General features: G+C 39.4%; 1 protein-coding gene across 14 annotated transcripts in view; it reads right to left on the reverse strand.

Moving 5' to 3' along the window:
* samd11 (sterile alpha motif domain containing 11) overlaps nucleotides 1-14,270 on the reverse strand; it is a 113,624-nt gene that overhangs the window by 76,517 nt on the left and 22,837 nt on the right. For all 14 annotated transcript variants that reach the window (XR_001171177.3, XM_012965906.3, XM_012965908.3 and 11 more), the window contains exon 3: nucleotides 1,858-2,027. Coding sequence is in view for 13 of the 14 variants with exons in the window: in XM_012965906.3 (XP_012821360.2) it covers nucleotides 1,858-2,027 (170 nt within the window). In the remaining variant the exon portion in view is untranslated. The remainder of the gene's footprint in view (nucleotides 1-1,857; nucleotides 2,028-14,270) is intronic.

Here is a 14,270-nt window from a genome sequence, read left to right on the forward strand (position 1 = left end):
GATGGCTGTTTGGCTAAGAACAAAAAAAAGTTTGTAAAGGCTATAAATTTCCTTCATGCTACACATATTTCCCCCAGTACAAATTCTTTGTTATCTGGCATCCAGAAACCTTATTACTCTTATGGTCAGGACATCACAGCCCTCTCCAAGGAAACGCTTATTGTTGTCAGTGAGACAAAGGCCACAGGCCTCCCAAAGGAGGTTGCATGAACCATGCCATTCTACCAGTAGAAACATAAAGAACCCTAAATTTGATAATGAAACGTTTCAATTGCTGTTTTTATTGTCTTTGGGGAAATACTTTTAGTTCTCTCTCCGGAGCATAAAATACAAAGGGCTCTGACATAGACCAAGTTCCAAAAGCAACCAGTGAATGTGCTAAGGTGAACTTTTTAACCTACATTATAAGCAGCAATAGAACTTCAAATACCTGAAGGCCAAACCAATCCTATGGTCATGTGAAGAGTGAGACCTGTGGATTACTAGCAGATTTTCTCATACAGTAATATCCTTACTCAATTTGTTATTTTCTGCAGTCTAAAATTTGAATATTCTAAAATAAAAAGGTTTCTGAATTGCTAAGATTTGTTGAGCCACTGGTCCAAGAATGGTAAATGGCCTGATTGCTAAGAATTGATCAAGTCACCACCTTATTGGAAAGTCCCTCTGATCAGTACATGATATGAGTTGGGAAGTTGGTGAGGACTACATCAGACTGCAAATTCCATCCTATACTGAATGATCTGGCAGGGCCCCCTATGTGATTTCCCATGGGAAAATATTTGATCTGCCCAAACTGGCCCTACACCTGGGTGGCCAACTGGGAAAACCTCTGCTTCTTTGGCAACCCAGTTACATACATAAATAAAGATTAATGTATAAATAAGAGAATTTGTGTTAATGATATTAGCAAACATCTTTTATCATCACAGATTGTTTAAAATGAAATCTGTACTATATATGTACTATGTACTTCCCTTGTATTATGTGTTCCTAGTGAATGGGCGTGACAGGGATATAGTGGAAGAGCGCAGAGTAGCCCCTCTGTGTGTGATTTTAATTATTTGAGAATGTGTTAAGGGTCTCATGTGCTACAGTCTGGATCAGGTAACCCCCTTGGAGGTCTCAGTAAAGAGGGGGGAAGATCATCCAGTGACTGGGTTGTAAAGGCCTATAAAATTCAAAGTCAAAGTAGGGGATCCTGTATCCCATTAAATTCAATTTGAGGCATCAAAAGACAATGTTGGGTGCTTCTGAAATCTGCCCCTTATGCCCTTATCAGTACAGTTTGTCAGGTCCAAAGATATTAAAAGGAGTAAAAATGTCTCAGGAACTAAGCAGTTAATAAAGAATTGTGGCCTTAGGGTAACCTCAGGTTCAGTCACAGTCTAAAATTCCAGACTGCATGACATCTGGAATGTGTCCAAGCAACGTGTCTGAAACAAGCTATAGATTTGATGTTCACATTTGTTTAGAAGTTTGTTCTGCCATTCTAGTGTGGCTGAGTTTTTTGCCTGGTAAAGTGTTAAGAATGACTATACCATTCATGCCTCGGACAGTTGTCACATAAGATACTGTTAAGCTGTAAGGTAGCTTTAGTCCAGCTGAGCCTTTTGCCTCCCTGAAACTGTAGCAGAAGCAGTGACTTGCTCACAGTTCCCTCCATCACGCTGGGATAGGATCAGTGAAAGCAGCAGGTGCTGTACGAAAGGCATGCACGGATCCTGTTTCCATAAAAATGTTGCCAGCATGAAGGAGGGAGCAGCCAAAATGAGCCCACACATGACGGTTCTTCAAAGCCAGTATCCTCAGGGCAAAAGGAGCTTGTAAAATGGAGCGTCTCGTTAGGACACGTACCTTCTTTTCATGATACTGATATGCAGATCCTCTTCCAGTTTCACTGACGTGTGTTCGCCATTCCCCTTGGGACTATCCTCCACTACGGAGAAAACTGAACAAGGCTCCTTTTTTGGTATCCTGCTGGGTGGCAGAGGAATTGTCCTTTTCTCAGCTAGACGACCCCGGTTCTGAAAGAGAAAGTTTTGAATTGAAGGACCCCCCTTGAACAGGATTTGCATTACATATATATCATAATAAATACACAATAAGTATTTTAAGTCTTAAAGTTTTTCTTATAGTTTGATATGTCATCAGTTATAATCAGTCCTTAATGATACAATTTCTGTCACATGACTCACTGAAAGTTGTATATTTTGATTAATAATGTCCTCCCTGTCATAAAATATGAGGATATTTAAAGTCACCAAGGAGTTCCGTGATCTGTATAACAGCACTTGGCCTTTGGCCTTGTGGTTTTATATGGTCATGGAGCTCCTTGGTGGCTTATAAAATCCTTATATTTTATAAAGGAGGTACATTATTCACTATATATAAAGTCTAATATTCCATATATATATATACAATATTTTATCCAAGTAACATTGTGCAAGACAGAATGTACAATGTACACAGAACAGAGAATGCCACAATGTTATAGACCTATCCATCTTTTTCCATGCAGATGGTTGATTACCCAATATACAACTGCCAATTTTCTTAGGACAGTTACATTAAACCCTCAAAAGCAGCATTTGTCCAATTATACAGTTGTCAACTCTTGCCCATACTATCAGTTGGTACAATTGGCAATTCTCATATGTGACCAAATCCCATTGCACAATGTATTTAACTTTTCAGAACATTGGCTGATCACCTCAAGCAGATTGAATCATTTCTTTATTACCAGCCCCCTTTATCCAGTGTTCTTAAGAAAATGACATGCTGCAGGCAGCAATAAATTTAAATGTGTTTGCATTCCTGCAGTAAATGCATCCCAAGACAAATCAAATTATAATACTAATCAGAACGGCAAATGCATACTTTCCATTCATCCCCAGCCACATGCTGTTACTCTAATTCAGTGGTACCCATATTCTGGGGCTGGTCCCCACAAGGGACCTTAAAGCAGCCTAGGCTAAAATCCAAGTTGAGAAAAAGAAGTTAGGGGCAAATTTTGCTTACTCTCTAGTATATGCCTGGAACTATAGAGCAAATGTTATAACCTGGGCTAAGAATAAAAGACCACTTTGAATAAGGGTAGAAACATCTTTCCATCTGGTCTTCTGGTTTGTTTCCACTTTACTTAAGAGTAAAAAGCTCTTACAATGTATCTACTGCTCTTGAGCCTGTCACCAACACTTGTTTTGTCTCCTTGCCACAACTGTAACTGCTACCATGTAACCACCAATCTTGGTGGTGCTCTGAAGTCAAAAGAACCTGTGCTTTTTCTCTTCCACCCCAAAAGCTGTGCATCTTTTTATATACAGGGAATGAAACAGCTCCTATTGTAAAATATAAGTATATTATAACTCACACCAAGAGTATTCCATAACCATAAAAGGCTACTTTTATAGAGGTTTTAGAACTTTCAGGTTACACCTTTCAATCCATCTATCACAGGGAGCCACTGCTTGAAAGCCAATATTTAGTGTACTTTTTGGCACCAGGGTTCCCAAATGTTACTTTTGTATGGTGCCTCTATTTGTGCCTGATAAAGGGTAAAAACAAATTAGCAATTTACATATTTATGAGGTCTAGCCCAAAACTATAAGCAACTTCAGTGTATGTAAATCCACGATGATCATTTGCTAAAACCAATACTGGCCTTACAATTCTCTATGTCTCTTGTGTCTTCTTTGTGTCTAACCTCCACAAATGTAACTGTTTTTTATTCCAATTACCAGAACCATAGAGACTACCAAATTTTAGCCATTCAACTTCACTAATATTTGGTTTTAAGCCAATACTATTACAATACTATACAATACTATTTAAGCCAAAACTTAAGTTTTATATATTATATATTCTCTCACGGCCAGAGTAGAGATCAAAGTTAACTATATAGGACTCCATTTTGGAAAGGAAGAGGGCCCAACTGCAGGTTTTTGTTTCTCCTCTACCTTTTTGTATAAGTTGCTCTGTGTTTGCCATTAGTATTACAAGTGGTTAATGGGGTGGTAGTACTAAGGGGCAAGCACATTAAATTCCACCCTTGTCTTGGGTTCCAAAGCTCTTTAGCCTGTCTTACTGAGCCACTATAGACTGTTTTACTGCCAAATTATGTAAGTAAATAGAAGAGAACTACAGGCCAAGTTGGATAATTGAGCCAATGACAGGCAGAAATAACAACAATATAAAAATAATGTAGAATAATATGTTGAAAACTGTGGCATTTTTGGGTAAGCAAAATGTAGTTTCTTGCCAGGAAAAAGACAAGTAGAATCCAGTGTGACTGAATGTGCATCAGAGAGAAAAGATAGCAGTCGGATCATAAAAACCATTTATGGCTATTAAGGTGCTATGGGGCAGTTAGCAGCAGTCAGTGAATGTCTAGGGACTCATGATTAATAACGAGAAAGGACATGCAGCCATATAACAGTGACACCAGAAGGGAAGGGGACTATTCTTTAAAGCTCTTCTTTCACGATCACAAGAGCATGTGTATCCCATCAGAGTGAGAAAGTCATTCGGAGCGCAATAACCACACCTGCCTTTTAACCAAAGTCCTATTACGTAAAATAGTTTTAAAAAATCTGGAACTTTCATTAAGGAAAGCACGCAATCATCCCTTGAAAGAAGGAAAAAAATCACCAGATGGATATGTTCAAAGAGCGGTACCTCATACTTGGAAGAAAAAAATATTAATAAGTAATCACTTGTATTACTGGAGGTCTAGTATCAGGATGCCCAGCAATTCATTTGTTTAACCTTCCCTAACATGTGCCCCACCAAAGGGTCAGACATTGCAGAAGGGGAATGAGATGGTCTCTGGGTGTTTATTACTACAGCTACAGTTAATATATTATAAAGCCCTCCCAGCCCAGCTCCCACCTCCCTGGCTTGCAGGAGGAGGTCAGAACAGCTGCATCCCCAGCTGTGACATCTGGAGCTGGGCTGAAATGGAAAGGCTCCCCAGTCAGGGCTCGTCAGGCTTTAATTGATCCCAGCGCTGCACGTCCCTCATCGGCAGCAAGCTGTGAAGAGCGTGCGGAAGCACAGAAAGGAAAAATAACAAGCCAAGCGCTGCTCCCATGTTAACTCCTGCCAGACCAGGCATCATCTGCTAGTGCCATAACAGAAGCCTACCAGTAACACTAAACTGAGCTCACTATCAGTACTGAAAGTTGTTGGTGGTGAGGATCATCACTATACTCTTTGGAACCATGATTTTTTCCAGCCCAGCCAGTACATACCGCAGTCACGCGGAAGCAGAATCATCCATATCTTTAATTGTATACAGAGCTCACAAGCTTTGTACCAGCTCCTTTATAGCTTCTCTTAACCTGTGACCAATAATCTGTATGCAGGGCCATCAGGGTAAACAAAACCCTATGGCTTTTTCACTATTTCTGCACTACATTTACCCTCCACAGGCAACAACTAATTGTGGGCCAATATTCTATATCTGGCTTCTATGCCCATGGGCCAAATGGCCAGATACCATGCAAGGGGCAATACCCTTTATGGCAGCCTTTTTATTGTTCAATTTGTTCAAGCAGACAAAACAGAACAGCAGGAAGCAAACCATGTGCTGGCCAACATGGTGCCTCTGAAGATGAAAATACACAATACCATGGTACATAGATATCAGTCATGATCACTCACCAACATCTACTCAGAATCATACAAAACAAAAATATTATGGTGCTTGTATGGCCAGCATAAATCTTAGATTAGGCCAACAACTAGTGATTATAAGTGGTGGTCCAATTTCTTCAGCCCGTCAATCAGCAATCAGATCATACTGGGAAGGAATAGTGGTCAAGATTTTTTGCCTTCCCAAACTGTTATTTGCTTAAGGCCCCTCAGAGGCAGGGCATAATTGTTTGGGAATTGGGGGTGAGGCTGTGAAGTTGTTTGGGGTGGTGCTATGATGTAAGGGGTGGGGAAATAAGTGGCTGGGTGGGGGAAGGTGGATGGAGCAGTGTTGAGGGTCAGGGAAGGGAGGGATTTATAGGGCAGTACAAATTTACTGGCAAGTACATACCAAACCAGCCCTAGCTGGTGATTTAATCACTAGGGTAGTTAAATACCAGCCAGTGGGTCAGTGGGCTGCCGATTCAAGTTGAGATATGGATGAGATACAAACCAAAATCATCCTGTGCATAGACACATTTAAACAAGAATAAAATTGGTTAAGATAAGTCCTATACAATTTTCTGTTCCAAGGATAATAACTGTAATATAATTGCCAGGTTATAGCACTGATTAAAAATCCTTCCATTTATGAAGCCTCATCATTAGCTACAAGAACTGCTTGGGGGGTTACTGAGCATTATGTAGAACAGATGGGAATTCTTATGACAAATCACATGTCACATTTGGCATCTTGGTGTGGGGGAAAAGGATTCCCTGAGAATGGTAAAATTATATCAGTTTTATTCCAACAGGCATTGACTGAAGCTCTGAAGTTACAAAAAAATGAAGAATGGATAGAACTGGTGTTGAAGGGGTTAAGAGAACTGGCCAAATGCCTATGGTTTTTGGGATTCTTAGAGGTCCCCTGCATTTACTTAGGAAACCATGTCCTGGGGTGAGATTTAAAGAAAAAGCCCCTGTGTATCCACTACTGGGAGACCTGAAACATTAACCTTTTCCATATGTGACGGAAATCCTGCAATCCAGACTGGGATCTCTCGCATCCCCCACCCCTCTAACCACCCTGCACTTTCTCTCACAGATAAATGATAGTTTCCTCCTTGTGAAAGCTACTGCTGTCTTTTCATAGGTATTAAATTATATTATTTTTCATCACCCACGTGGAACTATCAAGAAGCAACACAAAACTAAGGAGAGATCATTCTTTGGAATATAGGGGAGAATTAACTTTCACAACAATAATTAATCCCAGATCAGCATTCTAGCTCCACACTAGATCATTTCACACATGAATATATGTGACCTTTAGGGAACAGCAGAGAGATGAGCATATATTTTGAAAGGTATCACTACATATATTAATAAAATCCTAATAATATTCTTAAATTCCCTCTGTAACAAGGTACCTAAAAGATGTTGGAAGCTAAAGTCTGCACAAACTCTCAAAAATGTATAACACTCCAAAAATACAATAAAATGAAAAAGTCTTTGTAAATACATCATCTAAAACATACCAGCCCCGCACTTATTGGCATTGCGTGTTTCGTGCCCCATTTCGCATAATCATAGGCAGTAAGGGCAGTGACAGACGGGGACTTAGTTGCCTTGCGACAAATCTTCTTTGCTGCAGGCGACTAATCTCCCCACAATGCCATCCAACCGGCAAGAATGTAAATTGCCGCTATACAATCGCTACAATTTCCGGAGAGTAAACTTTGGGCAACTTCCGGAAATCGTAGCAACACTAATGCCATACCAGTGGCGATTTACACTCTTGCCGGTGGGATGGCATTGCGGGGAGATTAGTCGCCCGCGGCAAAGAAGATTTGTCGCAGGGCGACTAATCTCCCCGTCTGTTACTGCGCTAATGAATTTTAAATACACATCAGTTTTTAAAAGCACTAGCCACACCCACCAACTAAAAACATCCAATGTGAACAATTACAACTGTGATGACACATAAGATAATATAACTAATTTTGTTGAAAATACAATATCAGCAGTTCTAATAAAATAATGTTTATACAGCTTCCAGGGTTATAGCTATACCTCCAAAATTAAAGTTCAAAAGTTTTAAATCTCCAAATATTAAATACTGAATAAATAATGTTAATAAATACTACTGTATTAAAAACGAATAAAATTCATTTAGTATGTCACATCAAAGACGATTTATACTATGTGTGTGTGCAAATAAAAGGTAAAGTATGTGCCACAGACTCTGTAGCAGCAAGCTCAGGGGCATATTTTAAAGTTGGATAAAAGTGTGGCATTGGAATACAATTAATGTCGCCACATTAATGCCGCTGTATACAGCACAAAATCACACATATCTGCATATTCATGCAAATGAGCAGCCAAGCGTAAGAGTAGGGCATTAAAGAATTGTTAGCTTGCAAAAAAAAGGCCATGTGAAAACAGGTCAGGTCTATTGTGCTTTAAATGTAAAAACAAGATTTTCTGCGTTTGTCTGGCATAAAAAATGCATTATTAAAACTCCAATTAGCTCTTTAGCTCTTTGTAAAGAAATTCTGTGATTACGATGCATGACTAATTTTCACATATGGACAACAACAAAGCCCTATAAACACATATATTTTACACCTTTTTTGTCATATATTTTACATATCTTTTTAAATAAAACCCATAGTATCACCTCTCAAAAGCAAAGTAGCGGGTTATATGGATTACTCTAAAGATATTAACTACTGTTGCTCCCCAGGCATAACTGATAGCAGGCCCGGAATGGGATGCAAAATAGGCACTGACCCCCTCAGACATTGGCAGAATCCACACATTGCCAGTCTGGGCCTGACTGATATATGAAAAGACTTCCTACTGTAAAGCCCACTGAATGGCACCCTAGGATCCAAAAGAAGCAGGCCAAAATCAGCTGCGGGTTTTAGTAGGCCATATATTGGTTTTGGATAGTATGTTTCGGCACAAAACACAATGGGCTAAATAATGGCATGACAATGTAAATTACTACATTGTACTGATCAATATTTGTACATGGTCCTCCCTCAGGATATTTATAGTCTATCCATTCTAACAGCTATTGGTCCAGAGAGGCATACCTGCACTCTCTATATACAATGGGGTAACTGGGAATTTAAGGCTATCTTTAGTAATAGTAATCTTCACTCATCCCAGTATACAGTGAAGATTCAAACTATGTAACAGTTTTTCAGTTTCTGTAATATGAATATTTTTCACAGCAGTATGAAAAATCTGGATTTTAGGCTAGAACTAATATGGGGACATGGGGGCTGCTTTGTAGAGCCTTGGGATAAGGTTAGGTTCAGGCTTCCAGTGACATGCAAGTTTACTGCCGGCAGTGTGTGGCTCACACACAGAAGAGCAAACAAGACTTGAGCAAACAAGAGTCTGCTTCAACAAGCAGGGGACAGCCAGGCACAGTAAACAGAGACTTCTCTCCTCCATTATATTCAGAAATCCTAATAACATGCAGTGCACAACTCATTGACCCTTTAATCATGAGACTTGGCTGTGATTATTTTCCCCTCAGCAAAACTCAGAATACACAAAGTTAGAGTATGCTGCAGACATATTAATGTGACTAGGCTCATTTCAGTTTTGTGATGTAATCCTACAAGGCTGCTAGAGAATTTAATGTATACAAAAATTTCTCTGTGCCTACAAGTTTATTTGCAGAGGCTGTAAGTTTTTAAACAATTTCAACCATGGATCATATTATTTCATGTTGCCACACACACTAAACTGGCCATAAATGGTATAACATAGTTGGTGAACTTGGCTGATTGCAATCTCATTCTGACCATTTTTCATGCATATCTAATGCAGCCTGTGCAGCAATCCAATCAAAACGTTGGGCAGCTTTTTCAGGTATGATGGTGTCTCCCATTAGACATGTACAACTCTCAAGGTTTTTTTGTAAATGGATCACCAGCCAAACATTAGTAGATCATAGAAATATCATTGAATCTAACAGTATCCAACCATCCAAGATAATAAAAGCAGCCCAAGAAAAAAAGGCAATACATAAGAAGAAACAACACCAGTGCCAGTAGTAACCTTTTCAGGAGAAATGACTAGTTTATAAATTGACCTTCTTTTATTCTTTGCTTTACCTCTATCTGAGCTACAGAAATGATTTACCTCATAAAAGAGTTATTGGCTTGCCAAAGTGTGGTGTTGGGATTTTTGCAAGTTAGTGTAATGTTTATTAAGAGCATTATACACCTACATGTTCCTATAGAATTGTGCGTAGTACAGAGAAAGACCTTAGTTGGCATGTTACTCTTATCTCTCAGACTATGCTCAAACTATGAGGGTTGTTCCTGCCAAAGCTCTGAGTTTTCTGCTGTTTTTACCCACTACCACCCCCATATCCTACCACTCCACTTTGTGCTCTTAACCACCCCACTGGAGTCCTGTGGGACATGATAAGGAGGGCTGTAGCCAGTCAGCTTGAGAAATATAACTAAACTGCATGATGACCCAGTAACACAGGAAGATGTAAAGAGGAAAATGGGTGTAGTGGCCCTTTAATTCTCAAGTCCTAAATTACAGCCTTTAAGCACGGGCCCTGACACACTATGCCTTGCTTGGTTTCAGGGACATTGGTTGATGCTAACAGTTAAGAAAAGCTTTTAGTAAGAGCGGAATATAGCTCATTTTATTATTTTACAGATTGATTCAAGTTGATTTGCGCTGTGATTCGCAGTAATTCACATTGAATCTGAGTGATTCACACAAAGCACTCATTAATTCCCATGGTTTCAATTTAGGAAAATCAATGAGCCCCTTAAAATGCGTCTGATTTGCTCATCTCTATTGTAATACAAGGGTTAAGGTACTGCAGTCAAATCAGTAAGACCTAGCCGAGGTTTTCCGGCCTTTTTATGTGGAGATAGATAAGGTGTGATATAAGGCTTGAAAAGGGCTTGGAGAAGCCAGGCATGTTGCTTTTGGGGAATATGCCTACTCAACAACTGAGAGACATAAAGAAAAAAAGGCTTGGCAGTTCCTTTTACCTATATGGGCGAGTGTCACATGGACACTTTCTTGGGAATACTGCAGGCAAAGTTTCTTATAGGAGTAAAACTGAGATCTCTGTTACTGCCTATTGGCTACCCTACCAATAGACGGCATCAAAAGAGTAACCTTGAGACTCCATTCTCCCTAAAGTTTACCACACATGCTGCACATGATCCATTTGATCATCCAAAGGGAACAACAACTGGTCATTAGAGACAATTGATCAGCATACCTCAGAGCACTTGATAGAACTGGTCAGACTGATGATTAACTGACTATTGACCTCCCGTGCTAGCCTCAAAGCAGGCCTTTAGTCCGTCTTGCCTTTTTGAATTGAGAGTGATCAGCTGTGGTTGACCAAGCTAACTACATCACATAAATGATTGCTATATGCTCCTGAATTTCTGACACCTAAAACCTGTTATATAATCTATGTCAATGACTGCAAAAGTACAGTCTCAGTACTGATGGATTTTTCCCAAATGCTCTGTGGCTTTGTAATCTTGCAGTGATGTTTACTAAGAAGTACACTAGGACTATTTGGTTTATTTCTGCTGGTTGAAATTTTAAAGCAATACTGGGAAGGCAGCATACACACTACCCCAGTACTGCAAAAACAGCTCTTAAATAAAAGATAACAGATGTATTTAAATGGATGGTATACCCCCTTTTCAACATGGGCTAAATGAATAAAACTATTGTCAACTAGATTTTGCCTATTGTTTTAATTACAAAGTATCTATTTTTTTTTATTTCTTGCATTAAACATCCTGTACTGTGGAGTCACTATTTAAGTAGTAAAAACAGATTCCCAATCCACAGATAAGCCCTCTGTATAATGAGCTCTTTCTTATATCAAAGGCTAAAGAAGGCTTCAGCTGGGGGAAGGGGGGTTGTTTATACAGAGCTACTTTTCTACATTTAAATTAGGGGAGAATGGCGGAGGCACCATTTTCCATTAGTACTTTATAACAGCAAAGCAACAGTAAAAATGTATTTTTTTATTAACATGAATAGGCAGAATACGTTACCCTATTTATTGTGCTTGTACTGAGTGTATATAGGTGTAAACTCCCCTTTAAGCATAAACAAGGCCATACGTACAAGGCAAGAAATCTCAGTTTACAGAATGTTTGTTTTGCATTTACCCCATGGATATCTTCATGGTTTGCTGGAACTCACTGCAGCGCTATGTAACAGCTGCATCTTGCAACTAAGTCCCATATTAACCAGCAAAATCCGATATCAAGCTAAGATAGGATGCTGTGTGTTTAGTATTCTTGCAGTGCTGCTTGTAGCCTCTAAGGGTATATCTGTAGCATAATTTAGTCTGCTCCACGCCTGTCATTAAGATAAGGCCTCTCCCTTCTCCTTCCCATCTGAAAGCATGAAAGAATTGGCTGACACACCTGGGGGATTTTCCTGCAAATTACATTAGTTTATTTGGTCAATTTGGCCGCAGATTGATTTTCCTGTGCAAATAATGAACATTTATTGTTATTTTCCCAGCAGAGTTTTATTTTCCGTTCGAAAGAGGCACTGAGACATGTCCTGCCCTTATCATCTGTCTTCCTTCCCACTGCTTGATAGGTGGATGCTTGCTGACAACCAATACACGGCCCAACCACAAATAGCCTGCAGCCTTCAGCAACTTAACTATTTCACTGCCATTTTAGAACATATGTCAACAAATGATAACAATTTATTTTTCTAGAATAGCAAACTTACAAAACAGAAGGTCAAGAATGACAAATAAATGTACTAAATAAAATAATAATACAATCCTCTGGCTTATTGGAGTATTCTAAAACCTTACTGTTACGAAAGCACCTAAGATGATGCACTACTTTATTCTTGCTAATTAGACAAACAGAACTGCTACAAAAAGATATCAATAGAGTTTGACCCTCATGGGGTAATGTAATAAAAGGCACAAATGAAGTATAAAAAGTCCTACATTTAGTAACCCACAGCAACCATTATATGATATGTTCGGTGATATATATACAATATGTTAGGTGCTTGGTGATATGTTAGGTGCTTGATTTTAAACAGCTACCAGTATATGCTACCTGCTATGGGTTACAACAGGGCTGTCCAATTGGTGTATTGTTTAAACATGTAATCCTCTGTGTTGTTCACACTTTTTAATCCCTGTATTTTTCACACCTCAGGCTCAGACTGTAAACCCCAACCCACCCACCCCCATGTCCCTTTAAGAACATTTATTATATTGCCTCAAAGTTTACTACTGGCCTTGTCTTGTCTTATAGAGCAACCAACAGGTAACATGCACAGGTTCGCTGTTTAAAAACCACCACCTGGTTACTACAGGTGACTAGATCAGGAAACTCTGGAACACCGCAGCAGTTAAGGTAACAAGGGCTAGAATTTCTAGGTGGCTGTAGCTCCAGGTCCCCCCCAGTCAATAGATGCACTTACACAAGATTCAGAACTGGAGGCAGGACGAAATCAGTAGAATGAGCGCAACTATACATAAGTGAAATGTGTGACTATGCCAAAAGCTGCAAAAAAACAAATCCGGCTTTCCTTGTAAATTGCTACTTTAGAGTTGTATCTTTAAATGCTCTACAGTAGTTACCCTTATCATCAAGCACTAATGGATCTGAGATCTACCCAGAACTGTCTGCTGAGGGTCAAATGTAACTAAAGTAGCTAGAGCATAAAGCCACTCCTAAAAAACACACCAAATGCACTTTAGCCTACTTATCAAACAGAGCCCACTGTACGTTAAAATTCACAGTTGCTGACCCCACATGACTTACCATTTCACCTCTGACCTTATGCAAACATTCATTAAAATAAACACTGCTGCAATGACAAATTCCCGACTGGGCTGTTACCGTGGACCTTAGAAATACGCTGACAAGCACTGAGTCATACCATCATAAATGTGCCAAGGAAAATCTGTGTGAGTGTGGGCATGTGTGCAGTAGTGCAGGTGTGTGACCTTTAAAGAAGCCCTGGAGCAAGGCCTAATGATTCTAATGGTGCAAGCCAATTATATCAGTGCTTACGGCTATCAACCATTAAAGTACATATCTGGGCACGTTCATTTCTTATAATTCTTGTGGATGAAGATGGAACAAGGTAAAGAGAGGGCTGCTTATTGCAAACTGGGTGGTTAAAGGGAAAATATGTAAATACAAAGGGAGTACGCAGTAGTTTGATATAATAACTTAAAGTACAGACCACGCACAATTTGGCAAAAGTCCACTAATCGTCATTTTTCCACCGTGGCACATTGCTCTAGGTGAAGCCCCAATTCTTCCAGACCCTTGTGATTTGGAACTGCGGTTTATAACTGCCAACGAATAAGTTGCTGTGGTTACTAACATATATCTGTTTTCAGTAACATTTCATTATGTAAGAATCATGTCAATAGTCTCTAGTAGAAAGCATTACCATCTAGTAGAGAGCATCACAATCTAATAGGCTAATGTATGACGTTGATGCTACACTAGAACAAAATCTCAGAAACTCAGGCGTTCACACCGGGAGGAGGACCCTATTAAATGCTTGACCCACAACCAGACACAAATGGCATATAATGATTTGAAAGCACAGAT

Source organism: Xenopus tropicalis, chromosome 7 (assembly GCF_000004195.4).
Source record: "Xenopus tropicalis strain Nigerian chromosome 7, UCB_Xtro_10.0, whole genome shotgun sequence".
Classification (NCBI taxonomy): Eukaryota; Metazoa; Chordata; class Amphibia; order Anura; family Pipidae; genus Xenopus; species Xenopus tropicalis.